Source organism: Gymnoscopelus braueri (genome assembly GCF_963280865.1).
Source record: "Gymnoscopelus braueri genome assembly, chromosome: 21".
NCBI lineage: Eukaryota > Metazoa > Chordata > Actinopteri > Myctophiformes > Myctophidae > Gymnoscopelus > Gymnoscopelus braueri.
The window spans coordinates 39,728,029-39,748,510 of NC_137623.1; the positions used below are offsets into that span (position 1 = coordinate 39,728,029).

At 40.6% G+C, this 20,482-nt stretch overlaps 1 protein-coding gene across 1 annotated transcript in view; it reads left to right on the plus strand.

Annotated features, from left to right (window-relative positions):
• Nucleotides 1–8,848: 8,848 nt before the first annotated feature.
• LOC308076999 (V-set and transmembrane domain-containing protein 2A-like) overlaps nt 8,849–20,482 on the plus strand; it is a gene marked incomplete at both ends in the record, with an annotated part of 31,506 nt that continues 19,872 nt past the window's right edge. Inside the window, 2 exons of the mRNA XM_080417528.1 lie at nt 8,849–8,924; nt 11,251–11,417. Coding sequence (XP_080273654.1) covers nt 8,849–8,924; nt 11,251–11,417 — 243 coding nt within the window. The remainder of the gene's footprint in view (nt 8,925–11,250; nt 11,418–20,482) is intronic.

Genomic DNA, 20,482 nt, shown 5'->3' on the forward strand with positions numbered 1-20,482 from the left:
CAAGCCACTTTGCAGAAAAGTCAATGTCACTTACAATAAGCGGACATGGCAACCCTGATGCTCGGCAAGGATCCAGAGACATGGTTGGGAATTGCTGCCGTTCGCCCCCTGGTGGAGGAGGTGTGTACGTACCTATGTATTTAGTATGCCAGATTACTTAAAAACATTTCTTTTAAGTACAAGTATCAATACTGCAATTTAGAAATACTCTGTTACAAGTAAAAGTCCGGTATTAAAAAATTACTTGAGTAAAAGTACAAAAGTATTGGCATCAAAATGTACTTAAAGCAGAATGTCCCATTTAAAAAATAGCATATCTACAAGCGTGGCGATGCAACACGTTGTGGGCTTGTAGATTGGCTATTTTCAAATAGCCAAACTATATATGGAAATTAAGTGGTTAATGTATGTTTAGTAATACAAATCTAAATCTAAAAATTAACTACTAAATAAAGTTTTCAAATTATTGTAGTGGTGTAAAAAGTACAATATTTGCCTCTGAGATGTAGTGGAGTAGAAGTAAAAGTACTGAACTTTGGAAATACTCCAGTAGAGTAAAACAGACCTCAAAATTGTACTTATAAGTACAGTACTTGAGTACTTATAGTTACTTTTTACAGCCATGCTTTTTAATATTTCCAAAACCTTAGCAGCTACTAAATAGTATGTGAGATGCCTACTAAATGAAGGAAAATGTATATGCATCAGTGGCTGGACAATATGCAACTATAAATATGACACACTGCAATTACTGTGGCCATTTTGTGGTTCCACTCAAAAAGAGCCCATTCATTTCCCCCCCTGGGTCTTCTCTCCAATCTTTGGAAATCTCTAGTAAATATCTAGTAAATATTTTGGAAATTTATATATATATATATATATATATATATATATATATATATATATATATATATATATATATACGCACACACACACACACACACACACACACACACACACACACACACACACACACACACACACACACACACACACACACACACACACACATATTTACATCTTTTTGGAAATCTCTATGGGGGAAATGAATTGATTGATTGATGTACTTTATTTAGTAAGACATGAGAAAAACAGTACGGATTCACAATACAAGGTCTACTAAACTGGAAGGCTCATAAAGCACTAAGCTTGCTTAAAATGATTTGACTGTTTTAAAAAAATGGGCTTTAAAAAAATTTGGAACCACAAAATGGCCACCACTGCTATTCCCTTTAGCGCTTCTATTACACACTTGTAGAATGTAGTTATTCGTTGAAACTGTCAAATAAATAAGGATTATCTGCTGGTCTGGAACACGTAGCACATGTGTAGTCTCTCTGCTTTGTCACAAGATGGGGCACTTTCCTAACATTATTTGTGGTCTCGGTGGATACAGTAGTGGTTCTCTTCTCAACCTGTGTTTTTGGGGGGTCCCTAGGCCTAGATGACAGTGAAGTGACAATTTAAGGACGTCTAAGAGCTTTTTTAATACCTACACTACCTAGTTAAAGTAATCAAAAAAACTATTCTATAAACACTGGTCAAACATTGGCCAAATTGGCAAATAATATAAGAAAGAGATACAAAATGAAATAGCCAAAATACCCAATCTTACAAGTTCACAACGCCCCCCCCCCCCCCAACGTGAAGCGTTGTGAGCTTGTAGATCTGCTATTTTCATAATAGTTATCTGTGGAACAGTGTCAAACTAAATGTAATGTCTCAACTCCTACATTTCCGAGTGCTTGTCAGGGTGGGAGGGTCCCCAGTTTAAATATGATTATTTTGGGGGGTCGCGGCCTGAAAAGGTTGAGAACCAATGGGATACAGGATAGGCTAAATATTAAATATTTTTAAATTGTGGAAGAAATTGCCAGTTTAACACTGAGGTGCCCACTCCTCCTTGGTGCCCACCTATCCTGTTACCGTCTCATCACGTCCGAGATGAAACGTACTGTTTAACAGGTAGCCTATTCAGTATGTTGAGAATACAAATAAACAAATAAACAAATAAACAAATAAACAAATAAACAAATAAACAAATAAACAGATAGACAGATACTGTAGATAGATAGATAGATAGTTAGATAGGGTCTGTCAAGATAATAAAACAGAGTTTATTTATTTATGGAATTAATTTGATAGTGCCTTTATTGTTGTTGTAATTATGTCCCACATACATCATATTGGGGACATACGTGTAGGCCTATATATGGGGGACATACAGGCAGACATACATATGGGGGACATACATAGGCCTACAGTGAAACATACTTACGGGAGGACAAACATATATGGGGGACAAACTGTTATAGATTGCTGGCCCCCCTTTCAGTAGCCTACCATTCCATGAAAAAAATAGTTATTGCTGACAGAGTTGAACAATATTTGACCTACTGGCAGTGTGCACAAGACATTTGATGCTGATCGGTGTAGTGGTTTGCGACATTAGCCACGGACAGACAAACTCATAGCTGGGCAAAAAACATAATCCTCCTTTTTTCACGGCATGGCTCTAAAATGTGTCCATCTGTGTGTCAGTCTGTGTGACTTTCCAGAGCTAATCTCACAAACCACTGGACCAATCATGGTTACATTTGTTGTGCACACTTTCAGTTGGCTAACTTAGAATGCCTCATAATTATGTTCTATACTGAAATATTAAACTTGTATTACATTGTTTTTTTAAAAGTATTCTTTATAATAGAAGTCAATATGGCTTAGACTGCCCAAAATGTGGCCGTCAAACACAACCGGAACCATTTAGGTATGACGTCAGTAATGTGACAGGTGGGTCCATATTTGGACATAATTCCAAAACTTGTGATGTAATGATTGCCTAACAAATTGATTTACCTCCATATATAGGTACTGTATGTGGCATGCCGATTTGCGTGGGCATCGGACATGTCCATATTTGGCTTGATATATCAGCCTGCCTGTCATTTCCGGGTCATTGCGTTGACACCAGAGGAGCCTGGTATATATAAAAAACGTTAAAATACTCTCTTCCACTTAGTGTGCAGCTGTGACAGATCCACTTGGGAGAGTAAGGGCTATAAATAATTGTGTCAGCACTGCATTGAACCACTGTAGGTTTGCACCTTGCATTGAGTCATTAGTAACTTTCGAACTGTACTGATAGCTGAATCATAACAGAAACGTACTTACAATTATGTTTGACCTGAAAGTCGTCAGCGGTGTTGCCTTGGCGGCTTCAGCCCTTACGATTGGTTACTACATTCATAAGAGAGAAATTATACAAATGAACACTCTCCTGAGGGCCACTGTGGAGGAAATGAACCAGACCTTCATCAAGGAGAAGAATGAGTGGGAGCAGGCAAAAAAGCTAATGGAAAGGCTCCTCTCACAAGAAGAGAAGATTAAAGACATGGAGCAAGGGAGGATGGAGGAGAAGACCAGATGGGTGGAGGAGAGACGAGAGAGAGAAAAGGAAGTGCTGGCAGACAGACGAAAGAGACTCCAACTGACTAGAGAAAAGGAGGCTTTGTTAAAGCAGTTACAATTCACAGAACAGAAGGGTGAAGACATAAGGAACGAGATGAAGACAACACAGGACGCTATCCTGCAAATTGAAGAGAAGGCTAAACAGCGGAAGGCTGTAGAGACCAAGAACCTGAAGCTGGAAGAGACGATTAAAGCTATGGAGGAAGCGAGGACAACCATGGAGGAAGAGAGGAAGACCACAGAGCTCAACCTCCTGAAAATGAAAAAGAGGTTGGAGGAAGTGGAAGCAGAGGAGAAAAGGAACTACGAGGTGAATGTATCTCTCAAGGAAGAGAGGAGGGAAGTGAGGAACAAATGGGAAGAGGAGAAACTCCAACTGATTAGAGAAAAAGAGGCGTTGTCTCAAAAGCTACTCTCTTCTCTAGAGCAGAAGCATGAAGACCCGAAGGAGATCAAGCAACAGAGAACGAACACAGGTCTGGGGGAGAAAGATTCAGGAGGAATCACACCCCAACTGATCTCTGTAGAGCAAAATGATGAAAACGTGACCAAGATGAAGAACCTGAGAACTGGCTGGACCCAAACACATGCAGCAAGAACCCGTTCTCTGTCTGAGAACAACAGAATGGCAGCACGTGAGATAGAACCAGTCGTATCTTGATCACACAGCTTTTAAATGTTCTTTCAAACTCTTCTGTTTTAGAGATTTGACATCTCTTGATGCAAAATACAAAAAGTACAAAGTACAAAATAATCAACTGATTGCGAACCACCAATCCTGACTAAGAATCAACCTTGGGACGACTGTTTTCTCTTGAGTTGCACAGACACACTGTGCAACTCAAGAGAAAACAGTCTAAATGCCATTTTCTCGCTCCAACCTGCCCTGCTTTTATCTTCAGATATGCCAATGTAGAAGAACTACTCTCACAGAGATACACAGTTGCAAAAGGTAACACACACTTTGCATTTACTGTAAGCTCTGGGAATTCTGCCTCACAACTCATCCAGAACTTCAGAAAGGACTGTATTTCATGCATGTGCCTCTTGAGAGAGTCTTTGGACAATGTCAATGATCATCTTCTGTAGTAGCTAGTTAAGCTTGAGGTACTTATGGAATTGAAGAACAAGCTTCCAATGACCACTGATAATGATAATGTACTTTATTCCACCCCATCACACAAATACCAGGACTTGTGTGGTCTAAGCTTCTCTCCTCCCTCTCCCTCCCTCCACCATCTCCCTCTCCCTACACCCCTCACACTCTCACTCAAAAATAAAATAAAAAATAAAACCCTTTCCCCCAGTTATCCACAAATCAGTTCAAAAGTAGGGCATTCATTTGTCTATGAAGAAAACTGAAAAAAATATAAAGATAAAACATGTATATACAACGTTTTTCTGCCTGACATCGACGTCATCCCCCCAACAAGATATACAATACCATCCAAGACCGGTTCACGTGCTCAAAGTTCAAAGTTTCCCCCGCGTCAAAAAAAAAGAGAAGATGTCTCAGAGGTACAGAGACTAGGGGGAAGATGATTTATGATTCCGTCCCTGTCCCGGAACATAACTCGGACGGCGCTGAGTCGGCTGAAGGTGACTTTGCAACGCTCGGCACGGCGACTCGCTCGCCTAAGCTCGGTCAGCGGTGCCTCTCGTGGCTCAAATCACCTTCAGACGGTGCGCCTCCGTCGGTGAAAACGAGTGCACCTTTTTCAGACTGACTGGTTTTCCAATCATACTGTGACATATATATATTCAATTAAAATGTTCTGATGTATCAAGTACTCCCCTGTAGTCCCTACCCCTCATGCTGAACTGAAAGTGACTTCACTTTCCCACACTCTTCCAGAATGGACAGTGATGATATTACCAAGAAGAATGATTATATTTATTGTATGCTTCGATTTTATACCACACACCATATCGATGTAAATAAATATAAATGCACAAAAACAAAAGAAAAGAAAAGTATTTTAAAAATTACGGCAATGAGCTCAACCTTGTGATATGCATCACATACCTGCGGTCATGTGGTTCTCGTCCTTAGCCCTACTGGACACACATCTATCCATCTCAGGAATCTGTCTGTTTGTGTCTACTGAGTGCTGAGTAGGACCCAAATGCAGGACGACTCGAGGCAGGCAGGTTCATCCCGAGGTCTTTATTAAACTAAACAAAGTTTCTTCCAAAAACAGTCAGCACAGGCAGGTAATAATGTCAGACTTTCAAAAGGCTAACAGCCCAAACACAAACTCACCTTGGGTGGAATGTGGGAGTGGTGGAGTGAAGAGATATAGACAGAGGCTGAGAGAGATGTCCCAGGGCAGGGGAGATCATACCATGTCTAAAGGGGGCACAAACACGATGCAGACATTGACACGGTGGTTTATGCCGTAATATGGAGATGACTGATGTCATAATACAGATGTCATATTACTGACTATACTATAATGACTAACTTCATAGTACTGATGTTAGTACTGATGTTATCTGGCTCTCATTGTGTGTCTGAACACAAATTAACAGGTAAGGTTCAAACTTGAAGAAAACATTCTACTACATGGTTTTGTAAAACTGAAATCAAAATTTACTTTAAGTACCAGAAGTAGAAATATCTCAAGTTTTCAAATGAATAAAAGTTTTTGAAAATAGCATATCTACAAGCTCACAATGCGTCGCATCTTGACACATTGTGAGCTATTTTCAAATGGCCGAAATGTATAAATAGGGCTGAAGTGATTAATGTATGTTTTGTAATAATAATCAAAATATACAAAGTAACTAAAGTTTTCAAATAATTGTAGTGGAGTAAAAGTACAATATTTGCCTCTGAGATGTAGGCCTAGTGGAGTAGAAGTAAAAGTACTGAAAATTGGAAGTATCAGTAAAGTAAAAATACCTCAAAACTGTACTTAAGTACAGTACTTGAGTAAGTGTACTTAGTTACTTTCCACCACTGCAGCTATGACAGTGACAGATCATTTTTCCAAACACTTTGGATTGCATCTGGCCCCATGCACTGCCTGCAACGCTTGCTGTGATTTTCTTCAAGCGGCCTGTTGACATGAATGGACGGTGATTTACCATTGTTCCTTCAGTTCATAAAATAGCTCAATGAAATAAACCCATCAAACTCATGTTTCACACTGGGTGTGATTTCTTTGTCTTCATATAAAGAGTAGGCCTATCTCAACTGTCTCTGTGTCCGTGGATGTGGGCAGTGAACCTGTCACAATCTGCTGGATGTTACCCTGCAAATGGTGTGGTTTTACTAATTGTTGCTTAAACAAACAATAATGCAATCCATATTTAGTCAAATATAATTGCTTGCTAGTGTCTTCTGCACTGTTGTGTACATTTTTGGCATAAATGTCCTTCAAGTTGAAAAAAATAACAACAAACAAACAAACAATTATGCACAAGTATCCATTATTACCCATATGCTCTAACAGTAGGCCACAATGAATTATTCGTCAATAATTATTTTAAATACAATTAATTCAGCCCCTACGCAAATAGCCTATATTTTGTAGCATCTGTTTCCCAGCAGGGGCCCCAGGTTCAGTGGTGCAAAGTAAGTACATTTACTCAAGTACTTAAGTACAGTTTTGAGGTATTTTTTACTTTACAGTAGTATTTCCAATGTTCAGTACTTTTACTTTTACTTTTACTCCACTACATCTCAGAGGCAAACATTGTACTTTTACTCCACTGTAATTATTTGAAAACTTTAGATTTTGATTATTATTGCAAAAACATTAACAGTAACCACTTCAGCCCTATATTTCGTCCATTTGAAAATAGTCGATCTACAAGCTCACAATGAGGCATTGTGAGCTTGTAGATCGGCTATTCTCACAATATGTTTTTGAGAACTTGTGAAATGGGACATTCTGTATAATTGTAACGCCCGGGATTCGAACCTGGGTCTCCCGCGTGGAAAGCCAACATCTTAACCGCTAAGCCAAAGGGAATTCCCTATCGCTCGGGGGAGATATTAGACTTTCAGGCCATCAGGCTGAGGTTGTGAGCTACTCTGTTACATAATGAGTACTTTTACTTTTGGTACTTCAAGTAGCCTACATTTTGATGCCAATACTTTTGCACTTTTTGCACAAGTAAACTCTTAATTCCAGACTTTTTCTAAAAGTCTGGTATTTCTACATTATTGATACTTTTACTTTAAAACATTGAGTAGCCTGTACATTTCCCACCACTGCCCAGGTTCAGATACTCTGTGTTGCTCCAGCACATTAAAGTACATTAACCATGAGCCCTATACACTTAGGCCATTTGAAAATAGCCGAACTACAAGCTCACAATGCATCGCGAATCAACGCATTGTGAGCTTGTAGATCTGCTATTTTCAAAAATATTTGTATACACTTGAAAACTTGAAATGGGACATTCTGCATAATGAGTACTTTTACTTTTGGTAACTTGAAGTACATGCCAATACTTTTGTACTTTTACTCAAGTCAATTTAGAATTCCGGACTTTTACTTGTAATGGAGTATTTCTACATTGCAGTATTGATACTTTTACTTAACCCTTTAAGACCTGGAACGCAGCTGTGTCACTTTAGATTTATTTGGCTATTCAAAAATAGCAGATATACAAGCTCATAGCGCGGCACCGAGTGCCGCGCTATGAGCTTGTAGATCTGCTATTTTTGAAAACTCTTGGGAAAAAAATGTTTAGATTTTTTTTCCCAAAAACTGTTTAGGATTTAGATTTTTTTTTTTAAAGAATCGCCTCAGGTCTACAGTATTTTAGTATACTTTTCCCACCCTTGCCCATGGTTCAGATATACTCTGTGTCGCTCCAGCACTCCCCCTCCTATAGCAGCATAATGCAGCAGCAGCTCAGCTGGCAGCAGCATCACTACCCTCAGTGGTGTGGTGTGGCACCGTGCAGCAAGTTACGCAATAAGTGATACCCGCTGGATCCAGTGGACTTAAATCTCCGTCCTACGAACGGGAACCAACTCACTGCCGTCTCCTCTCCTCCACCACGACACACAGGGGGGATATAGGAGAACAGAGCTTTATTATTCTACATCCTTCACAGCATCTTGCTGGAGCGGTGCAGAGCACTATAAGTGCTCTCCCGCAGAGACAGAGAGCCCGTCGTTACGCGCAGGAGAAGAAAAAGGAGCAAAAAAATACACGAGGAGCTACAAGTGACCGACCGTCCGTCTGTCTGCAGCATGTTGACCGTTTGGCATTCTGCTTTCAAACACATCCATCCTGCAACTGCTTTGGACTTTGCTGGCGTATTATTATATAAATGTTCTGGTGTGGAAATAATCGGTGTATTGTTTTCGTTCGGCTGAACGTGACATAATCTCCTTTTCCCCTCTTCTGTTGGAATAATGTGGACCTCTCATGACACTGTTGGATTTGTTTTCCTGGTCGGTTTTTGTGTCCAATTTGGATTCTCATTTGAAGGTAAGAAGGATTGAGTGAATGAACCTGTCGGGTGGCGTCCAGAGATGGTCAAAGAAAGTGTTAAAAGTGCGCAACCTATGTGTAAATCCAACCCGGTTTGAATTAGCTTATATAGCCTACCTCGCCCAGTGACTTAACATAATAAGCAATTGGAGACTGCAGAAAGGGAAATTGAAGGTTAAAAGGTGGAAAGGTAATTATTTAATGTTGCTGTCTGTGTGTAGTTGACATTGGACAGTTTGGCACAGGCGGGCGTAAACAGTGCTATTTCACCAGTTGTGCAGATATTAAGGGCTTTCTTTCTCTCATCATAACTAACGGAACGGATCAACAGCTATGAATAAATGAAGGCTGACTTGTTGCAGAGGCTCGGTAGTTGGTTGCGTGGATACTTGTTGTGAGGAGACTCGTTGTTCGTGATTGCAGCTCAAGAGAGACGCTGGACGATTAAGAGCTTTTTCAGCACCACGGACAGCGGCTCCCTTAACAACTCTGTCTGTCTGTCTGTCTGTCTGTCTGTCTGTCTGTCTGTCTGTCTGTCTGTCTGTCTGTCTGTCTGTCTGTCTGTCTGTCTGTCTCTGTCTGTCTGTCTGTCTGTCTGTCTGTCTGTCTGTCTGTCTGTCTCTGTCTGTCTGTCTGTCTGTCTGTCTGTCTGTCTGTCTGTCTGTCTGTCTGTCTGTCTGCCTGCCTGCCTGCCTGCCTGCCTGCCTGCCTGCCTGCCTGCCTGCCTGTCTGTCTGTCTGTCTGTCTGTCTGCCTGCCTGCCTGCCTGCCTGCCTGCCTGCCTGCCTGCCTGTCTGTCTGTCTGTCTGTCTGTCTGTCTGTCTGTCTGTCTGTCTGTCTGTCTGTGTCTCTGTCTCTGTCTGTCTGTCACTGTCTGCCTGTGTGTGTGTGTGTGTGTGTGTGTGTGTGTGTGTGTGTGTGTGTGTGTGTGTGTGTGTGTGTGTGTGTGTGTGTGTGTGTGTGTGTGTGTGTGTGTGTGTGTGTGTGTGTGAGACTGTCTGTCTGTCTGTCTGTCTGTCTGTCTGTCTGTCTGTCTGTCTGTCTGTCTGTCTGTCTGTCTGTCTGTCTGTCTGTCTGTCTGTCTGTCTGTCAAATTGCTGTCTGTCTGTCAGATTGACTCTAAAGGCACCCATGGCCAGACTAATTTATTTTACATGTAGGGCCCTATCTTGGCCAAGAGTGGCTAAACCACTATTTGGGGATTTAGCATGGCGTAAGGGGCGTTCCTGTGCAACACCTGCGCTACCAGTTACAGTACACTATGCAGAGGTGTGGTTTGGGTGTTACATCAATAAAACCATTGCCTTTAAGAGAAGACCGCGCAAGCCATTGTCCCCAGTGCAATCTTTCTCTCTCTCCCTCTCTGCCCATGGAAGAGTGACGTTGCCTTGGAATAAAATTATATTTGATACACATTCATCACTCACACATTGCTGGTTATAGAGAACTTTAATCGCTTGTTTTCTGGATGAATTAACCACTCAAACCCCAGTATCGATATTGTGGGGAGAGCTTTAGCTAAAAATAGCAGATCGACAAGCTCACAACGCGATGCGTTGTGTCGCGCTGTGAGCTTGTGAGCTTGCCCCACAATAACAGAAAACAAAAAATACACTAGTATTGAGCCCTGAGGGACTCCAGTTACACATATGGAGTGGTTAAAGCAAACGCAGATCAAACATCATCTTTTTTGTCTTTGATAAGCTTAACTGGCAACTGCTGAAAAAAACACAATTTATTGACACAAGGATTTAACAGTCACACTTTTGTGGATTACAGTAAAATTGTAACGACATTCACATTCACAATCACTTAATTCAGAAGTGAACTCTGCGGCCGCACTTATAACGTTGGACACAATACCGCACGTTTGCTTCATACGCTCTAGCCTTTGATTGCCTTTGAATAAAACCATATTTGATCAACATAATTGTCACCCACATGTTACTGATTATAGAGAATGTTATATTATTGTAAGCCGTTCATTATTTCCTGAGCAATGGATTAATGAAACTGAACGGAGTGAATGGTATCGCGCACAACACGCGGCACGTGTGTGGGCAAGATAGCAATTTCAAGGAAAGCGCAACAACATGCCCACGGACACACCTCCAGGCGCAAATAACGGAGTCGGCATAATGTAGTGCAGCCGTAAGATACCGTTTAGGGACAGTGCCAGCTGCCTTGTCTGTAATTCACGGGTAGCGGGTAAGGCTAACGGGTAAGGCTTCGACCAAGATAGGGCCCTAGGCTACAAACCACAAACACAACCCTCCAATCTTTCTCTCTCTCTCGCCTCCCCCCTCTCTCTCTCATCTTTGCAGGAAGATTCACTGACCTCCCTGTCAATCTAACAGCTAAAGAAGGCCATAACATTGAAATGGTGTGTGCCTTCCAAAGCGGAACACCATCAGTGTATTTGGAGATGCAGTGGTGGTTCATCAAAGCACCGGAACCCATTGACAGTGAGGAGGATGTCGAGGCAGAAGAGGTACTGTCGTCTTTGTTTTGCTTTGCTTAGCTCTCATCCGTCTTCAAAGGCAATGATCCGACAAGCTTTGCCTATTTCATGTCTCATGTTGAGTGGAATGTATGCACAAATGTGATGTCAGCTTAAATTACTTATGAATTAATGAATGAACGAATTAATTAATTCACATGCATGCACACAAGCAAACATGCACACAAACAAGTCCTGTGCTAATGTCACAAACCACTGGAAATATTTGATTTTTTTCTGCATGGTGCCAGTAGGCCAAGCAAGAGACTTCCTGAATATTTTTCCAATCCGTCAATGGTGGCCTTGTGGTTAGAGCATCTGCTGTGACTGGTAGGTCGGGGTTTGATCTCCGGCCTAGTCATATCAAAGACTATACAAATGGGACCTAAATGCGTCCCTGCTTGGCACTCAGCATCAGGGATTGGATTGGGGGGTATGTCCCTGTGACATACTATGTCCACAGAGTAGTACTTGTATATCAAGGTGCCTCACCAAGGGCTGATCTATAGGCTTACTTACTTATTACCTCACGTCTACCGTCCCTTAAGAGTACAATATGATGTAGTTGCCCATCATGTCCCTGATCAAATGGAAGTCCCTCATATCAGCTACACCAAATGTCCTTTATTTAGGAAGATACGCCATCCCATGCTTCGCCACTAGGTACGAAATGGTGGGTGTGATTGCCTCTCCCCACACCCCTTCCCCCAACCCATTCACTTCTTTGGAAATAAGAGACTACCAACCTACTTCTGGTCTCCTAAAAGGGCGGACACACCTATAAAACACAGGAAGTAAAGTGAGTGAGCCGGTCTTGCTTTCCTATTGTTTGTCTGTGGCTACTCATACAGCTCTGTGATGCAGTGGTGTAATGTAGTATTTCCAATTTCCTGTACTTTTACTTCTCCATACATCTCAGAGGCACATAAGTATACCTTTGCTCTTACATCCCTTAAGTAACTCTTACAATTATTTGAAACCATTAGTTACTTTGTAGATTTTTGTTATTGTTGCAAAACATGCATTACCCACTTCAACCCTATACATTTCGGCCATTTGAAAATAGCCAATCTACAAGCTCACAATGCGTTGCAACATTGTGAGCTTGTAGATCTGCTATTTTCAAATGATTTTTATACATTTGAAAACTTGTGAAACGGGACATTCTGCACAATGAGTAGCCTACTTTCTACTTTTGGTACTTTAAGTACATTTTGATACCAATACTTTTGCACTTTCACTCAAGTAAATTTTGAATTCCGGATTTTTACTTGTGACAGAGTATTTCTACATTGCAGTATTGATACTTTTACTTAAGTAAAACATGTGAGTACTTTTTCCACCACTGTGTGTATGTGGGTGGTGACATCATTGAGCCTATGCATGTGAAATGTTGGAATACAGAGGCTATCTTTGTAGATAGGTGGATATTCCTAATGTTGTTTATTTTACAGATGTTTCTTTGCAAATTCATATTAACTGATTGCATTTGCTGTAATGTTTAGCTTAACCACCTGAACCCCGGCATCCATATTCTGTGGGGAATATTAGTTAATAATAACGGGGGAAAGGGGTTTAAATTATTTTAGGATTCTTTACAGAACCATTCAAATAAATGGTTCTATAGAGACTCTATGGAACCATTTATTTTGTTCCATTTATGTGTTTGGAACATGTTTGGTTCCAGAAAGATCCTTTAAGACCAATTGGGTTCTCTATGATAGAGAACCCAATTGGTCTTAAAGGATCTTTCTGGAACCAAACATGTTTCTCTCTGAAGAACCTGTTTTGGTTCCAGTTGGCTTTTTTATTTTTCTGGTGTATGTGAACGTTCCTCCATGGAATTACTTGGATGTAATAGAAGGAACACAGCCGCTTAGGTAAAAGGTAATGTTCAGCAGATACAGTAGCTCAAGATGTCAGAAAATGGCTCCCATTTCCACTGAAGTGTAATATGAACACCTATCTCATTAGCTTACCTCTTACCTTTCTTAGCCATATTTCATCTTAATTATTTATTTTTTTCATTAATGAATGCCATGTTTTATACTTCAAATAACAGTGTCACGCAAAAATAGCAAAAAAAATTCACTCTACAAGCTCACAACCCATTATTTCTTCTTTCTTTCTTTCTTTCTTTCTTTCTTTCTTTCTTTCTTTCTTTCTTTCTTTTATTAAAATGTACAATTATAATGGCATTCCCAAAATAGGGACCCCAGGTTGAAAGTGGTCTGTGGGTTTTATGAATATTTAACCATTGAAAAGTATTAACTAGACTAGAGCTTGTGACTAAATAACGACTACATTGGATCCGACTGGAACGCAGCTTCTGTTCCTGAAAAGTTAAGGTTTTGTACAAGGTTTCCGCCTGACAGCGGCGACATGCTTAAGAGGTGGATTCACTTCCAATCAGTTTTGGACTTGTGTCTTGATCCAACCTAATCCATGGCCTCCTGTTTGCACAGACCCATTTATGGCGTAATTCTTTCCAACCCTGTCCACTGGTGTTTCTATTTACTGTGGAATTACTGTATGTGTAGATGTCAGAAAAGGGGGATTCATGATATTTGTCAACGTAACTCACCTAGATCCTTTTAGCTGCTCTAAGGAAAGCTCACCCAAGCTCATCTACTTACACATTCTGCTTGTACTTGTCAGTAAATTCAACTCTGAAACCCTTGCAGTTCCATATATATATATATATATATATATATATATATATATATATATATATATATATATATTATTTTTTTTACTGCGTACTGTGTTGAACCCTTTGTAGAATGTCTTTGTGCATAGATCCCACATCTATACTTCATTAGTACTGTAGAAAGTACTCATCCATGCAATTAGCATAATTTTATTACTGCACCCAATTCAATCCAGAGGCTTATACGTTACAGCCAATTAAAAATATTGTAAAGCACTCTCCAATATCTCCAAAGCGAGCTACCCCCACCAGGCCATTATTTATACTTTTTGACTCATGAAACGAGAGGGAATATAGATTTTCTTCACCAAACAGGTCCAGTTGGTGATATAATGAAACAGCAGCAGTAGTTCAGTAAGTTTATCATGAAAAAGTGCAACTTCCACAATGGATACTCTGATCGCTGACACAGGCAAAACAGTGTAACTAAAATCAATTGCCTCACTATTTTTTGTCTAGAGGAGCACAGAGCTCACTTTGCATTTTTGAAATTGTAGACTTAGCAAATGTGACAGTCTAGATTGGCCTAAGTGAATGCATTGCGCTGAGATGACACTGGAAGCTATAGACGACCCAGATCTCCTGTACACTGTGTTGAAATCCACATTACATCTCTCCTGCACTACCTGAAGTCTACACATAGATGGCATGAGCAGGGCAGTGGATTCGTGTCCAGGTTCAATGTTTGAGCTCAAAGCTTCAATTAAAGAGCCTCCACCATGCTTTTGTGAAAAGGGTGCAGAATAAAAAGATTAGCAGGCGGGATCATAGGGAGTGGCTCTCCCACCAGTGATAAATCCAGGGCCTGCAATCATAACCCACCATTACACCAAAACATCTAGCAGCGGTCTTTGACCAAGACACTGTTGAGCCTCACTGAGTGTTACTTCCTCTTACCGTTCCTTAACAAGCAGAGTTTATAAATCCGATGGGCGGAACAGCAAGCTGGCCTCTTGGCCTGGCCCTGTCCTCCAGAGTCTTGCTGGCTGAGATAGTAGTATCAGCTGTCAATACGAGGCACAGCCCTGATAACTGCTCACATCGACCTGGTGCTCATTACACCCAGACACAGCTGTAATGGAGGCAATGGTTTACAATGAACATGTAGCGCCCGTGCACGTGCACGCGCGCGCGCGCGCGTGTGTGTGTGTGACACTGAATTGTCCTTGCGGGATCAACAAAGGTCTCATCTCATCTTGTGCATATATACAGGTGACTCAGTAGCAGCTCTGTTGTGAGTGAATGAGGTTACTGCACATTTGTCTTTCTTTTCAAGTCTTTTCGCTCTGCTAATGAAGTCACTTGAACAATATGCCAATAACTGTACTGATGACTGGGAATGAGTCCAGTTGTGGACAGAGGACAACTTCATCTGGACTCTACTGCTGCAACAATCAATTATCTTCTTAGTGATTATTCTATTGACAGCGGTGGAAAGTACATTTACTCAAGTGCTGCACTCAAGTACACATTTGAGGCCCTTTTACCCACCTCTGGGTTAACTGTCTCGCTCAGGGATGCTTTGACAGGCAGGCCGGGGCCGGGATGCAAACCAGGGACCTTCTGTTTGCCAGGCAGCCTCTCTACCCACTCAGCCACAGCCGCCCCCATGACTGCATTGACTGCCAGACCAATCACACACAATCTTCCGTCATGGACTATGTTGTTATGTTACGTTTGGTACGTTTTTTATTGTGGGAGGTGAGGAGGGAATAACTGATGACAACTAAGTATTTTGAGAATGAGGAACAGCAAGATAGATATAAACCCGGGAGGGACTGTTCTGGAATTGCTAATTGGTTGTTTTATACAATAAAAGAAAGAGAAGAGAGAGAAATGCAGTATATAGCTGGTTTAGGCTTAGCTACAGGAGGAAAAGTTGTGCCGTCAGCTAGTGCTGAAGTTTGCACTTCATGCATGCAGGTTGACATGACCTGACAAGAGTAATTAATATGGAAATGAATGTAACAAACCACAGTTTTTGGGATGACTTTTTACATCACTTGACAATAATTCAACAGAAGCGGGATTCAATGAGCGTGCTGTCGACTCAGCACTGTTCCAGTTGCATATACTATAGGGTTGGAAGCAGTTATAATTTACAAATTATTCATAGGAGCCTATTTGACAATGAAAGTAAATTCAATTACACCTTAAGTCAGCTCTGGATGAATGAATAACACATGAGAAATTCATGTTGTGAGTTTGCATTGTTCCAAGTAGAGAGACAAATGCTAAGTACCAATACCACTTCTGCTTATTAGTTCCTAAATTAGCTAATAACCAGTCATTACTGCAAACAAGTTCTCATGCATTCAAGAACTCAGTATGCATCATACACAGAACAAGTATAAATGTGAGATAAATCTGAATGTTTGTTGCCAGCAGAGTTGATAGGTTTGTAAGATTCACACATAACAGCATAATTGGTTTACAAACTAAAAAGATGCTCTTAATGAAAATGTCAACCCACCACAACAACAATGGGTTTTATTGTCTCCGCCAGGCCGAAAGGCATGGCGAGAGAGTATGTTTTACCCCCTGTCCGTCCGTCCGTCCGTGTGTCCGTGTGTCCGTCCTTCTGTCTGCGACCAGCTAATCTCCGCCACCGCTGGCCCTGTCGCTATGAAACTGCACACACACACTCCCTGGATACCACAGCAGAACCTCTGCCCCACATTTTTCGGATCAGCCCGTCATAGCGCCACCATGAGGCCGACTCTTGCAAAACCCATTTTTTTACATTACTCCTACAGATTTTATCCAAACGTCATGCAAATCGGTACACAGTATCTCTATAGTCATCTGTCCGATTTCCCATATTCCATCCTCATTGCCTATGGTTGGCTTCCAAAGTTTACAGGATTGGTCCGTTTTGAACAAAATGCCTCAAATCATGAACGCAGCTTGCGATTTCCGTGAAATTTAACAAACACATTCCCACTAGGCTGAGGAAGAAATGCCACCCTTTTTCACATTGACCTATTATAGCGCCACCAGCAGGTCTAATTTAGCAAAACACATTTTTGGAACAAAATGCCTCAAATCATGAATGGAGTGTCCGATTGCCGTGAACGACCTAAGAATAAATGGCACCCTTTTCACATTGGCCTATTATAGCGCCACCAGGAGGCCACAATAACGTACCTGACCTGGCCGAGACCTGTGCTCCGAGGAGCACTTTTTCTAGTTGCATTTTATTTCACCATTATCCGTCTGTGAGTCCTGTCCAGTCTGGTTCTTCAAATTAAAGGTGAGAATGATGAGAGGAAATACTGTATACTGTGTGTTTGTGGGTTAGATATGGATGCCATTAATCAAACAAGCGCATTGTCTATACAATATATGATTTAGTTAGTGAAATATTGCTGACATAGCCACATTGGGAACGCTGCATCCACTGCAGTGGTTTTAGCTCACAATACTTGATGGTAGATGGGAGGTTTCATTACTTCCATGGAACTATTTAAGTCTTCAATGAAATGCATTTCCCATTTGGGTCCATATGGACCCTTATTTTTACACTGTCAATGAAATGAACACTCAGGGGTGACAGTAGCAGGTTTGTCTCCCTGGAGCGGCTGGGAAAATGTATGTGAAACCACAATTTTGGAGGTGCTTTTGATCAACGTTGTTTTGGTGGAACTGCTACTCAGTGACCAGCAGTAGTAAACTGCAGTGGTGTAAAGTAACTAAGTCAACGTACTCAAGTGCTGTACTTAAGTACAATTTTGAGGTATTTTTACTTTACTGGAGTATTTCCAATTTTCAGTACTTTTACTTCTACTCCACTACATCTAAGAGGCAAATATTGTACTTTTACTCCACTACAATTATTTGAAACCCTTTGTTACTAGTTACTTTGTAGATTTTGATTATTATCAAAAAACACAACCCTTTCACGCATAACGGTCACTACAGTGGACAGCTATTAAAATGTCATTTTCTATTATAAGAATAGGTTTTGATGTCAGAGTTGCATACTAGCCTATACAGGGGACGCTAGAGCATCACCTCAATACTGCCATCCAGTGGCCAGGTGTTGTAACTGCAACATAATTTTTTCAACATCCAAGATGGCTGACAGAAATGTAAACAAGCCCAACAGCTCAGGAATATTTATCCATTCCTTCTAAAGTAGGAGACCCCTGCAGGTAAAAAAAATATTATTACATCAAGTAACATCTAATAAGCACTATAGTTGTGAAAAATTCCAAGTATTGATTTTATATTGGGAGGAAATTATGATTGATCATCTGTCCACTAAATTGGACTGCATGCATCACTGGCTCTATTTCAACTACAATTCATACTTTTGCTGCCACAGTTTGCTCTTGAAAATGCTTCATCTGCAGTTACCTTTCTGGATATAAATCAATGTATTCATGTTATTAGAAAGTAACCTGCATTGTTTGTATCAAAAATAATATTTTATGCATATTTTTTTACATTGTGGGAGTACATTTGTGTCTATTTATATTTTGTAGAGGTCATGTGCAGCTCATTATAGACCTAGGCCTACAGGATAGTGGAGTAACTATTATATGACTAAAGTGAGGATGATGATAGTGGCCAGTGGTGATCAATGGCTGCCAGAAAAAGAAGGATAAGCAAATATGATTAGCAGTGACAGTGAAGCTGTATGATGATGATGATAATAATAATAATAATACGGGTAATAATAATAATAATAATAATAATAACCTATTTGAACCTACAAGGGAAATTCAGTTTTGACCCAAGTGGTCAGACTTCAGCAAAAACCTAGCTGTGTGATGGGTGATGGTTGATTGAAGTAGTCTCACCTGGCCTGAGTCAAACTAATTGGACTCACAGTGCCCAACTCTGAGTCCAATTAGTCCAATTAGTTTGACTCAGGCCAGGTCAGCCATCCCCCATCCCACACAAACAAAAACAATCCCCATGGAGCTATTTGAATTGATTACAGTTGTAATAAAAACTGTTGCAGTAGGTTATCAGCAGTCATTACTGTTGGAACACATAACATGTTGCCTATCCAATCATTTTGGCATATAATCCTTTTTGCTAAAATGCACAGAGAAAGAAATAGTAGTGTGTGTGTGTGTGTGTGTGTGTGTGTGTGTGTGTGTGTGTGTGTGTGTGTGTGTGTGTGTGTGTGCGCGCGCGTGTTTATTTTTTGCATCATCAGGCTATTATTGTGGGTAGCCTACTTGTGTTGTTGTGGAGTGGAGCTCTTGCTATAACAAAGTATAGGCATATAGTAGTGTCATTACTGTAACCTGGTATCTGGAATGTGATGCTGTTGCTGCAGGGTGAACTATATAGGTAGCTTATAGTATAATAGATGTCTTAGCCCCCCACCCAAAATCACCACCAACCGCCACCATTATTTTGATGAACATTTTCTACAAAAATAACAGAGGACATTGTGAGTAACTCTCCCAACACTCTCTTTCAGATGTATTTCAGTAATACAGTCTCTTCAGTTTTACTGACCTATATCCTGTACTATATCGCTTCACCAAGTCCATCTTGTATGAACATTGTGAAACACATTGCAGTGTCCAAGGCACCCCTGAGACCAGGTTTGCCCCTGGAAACCACTGGCCCCAGCATACAGACACAAAACAATGCAAACAGATGCCATGATGTTGCATGCACAGGAACATCCAAGTACATCTGCATAAAATGCTTGCAGGCTTTGTGCCCTAGGTGCTTAGTCAATTTAGTTTGACTCAGGCCAGGTGCGACTACTTCAATCTAGCCTGCACTAGTCTGGCCATGCCAGGCTAACTTCAATCAGCCATCACCCATCACACAGTTTGGTTTTCACTAGACAGTGCACTCATGTTGGAGTTCAATTTAGAGTTATTTTGGTTTTCACTTGACAGTAGAAACACTATTATTTATGTGTTTTGTGTTTGTTGAGCCGAGGAGTCAAGAGAAAGTTAATAAATAGTATTAGAATATGTTAGAAATGTGAAAAGTTTAGTTTTACAGCATTACAAATATATTTGATTTGATATTATTAGATTTTTATAATTTTATTCATTGGTTGTATTTGATCCTTATTCTTTTCAGTTAAAAACACAAATGCATGCTGTCCTCCTGAGTGGACTGGTCAATAACTCCTTAAACAATTGTTGTTTTAAAAAAAATTAAGTGCAGTTGTTATATTTATGTCTAAAGACACATAAAAACACTTAGTAACATTTTTTTTTCAGGTTATCATAATTCATGCGTGAAAGGGTTAACCCTATTTAAACGTTGGCTATCTGAAAATAGCCGATCTACAAGCTCACAATGCGTCGCGATGCGACACATTGTGAGCTTGTAGATCTGCTACTTTCAAAAGATTCTTATA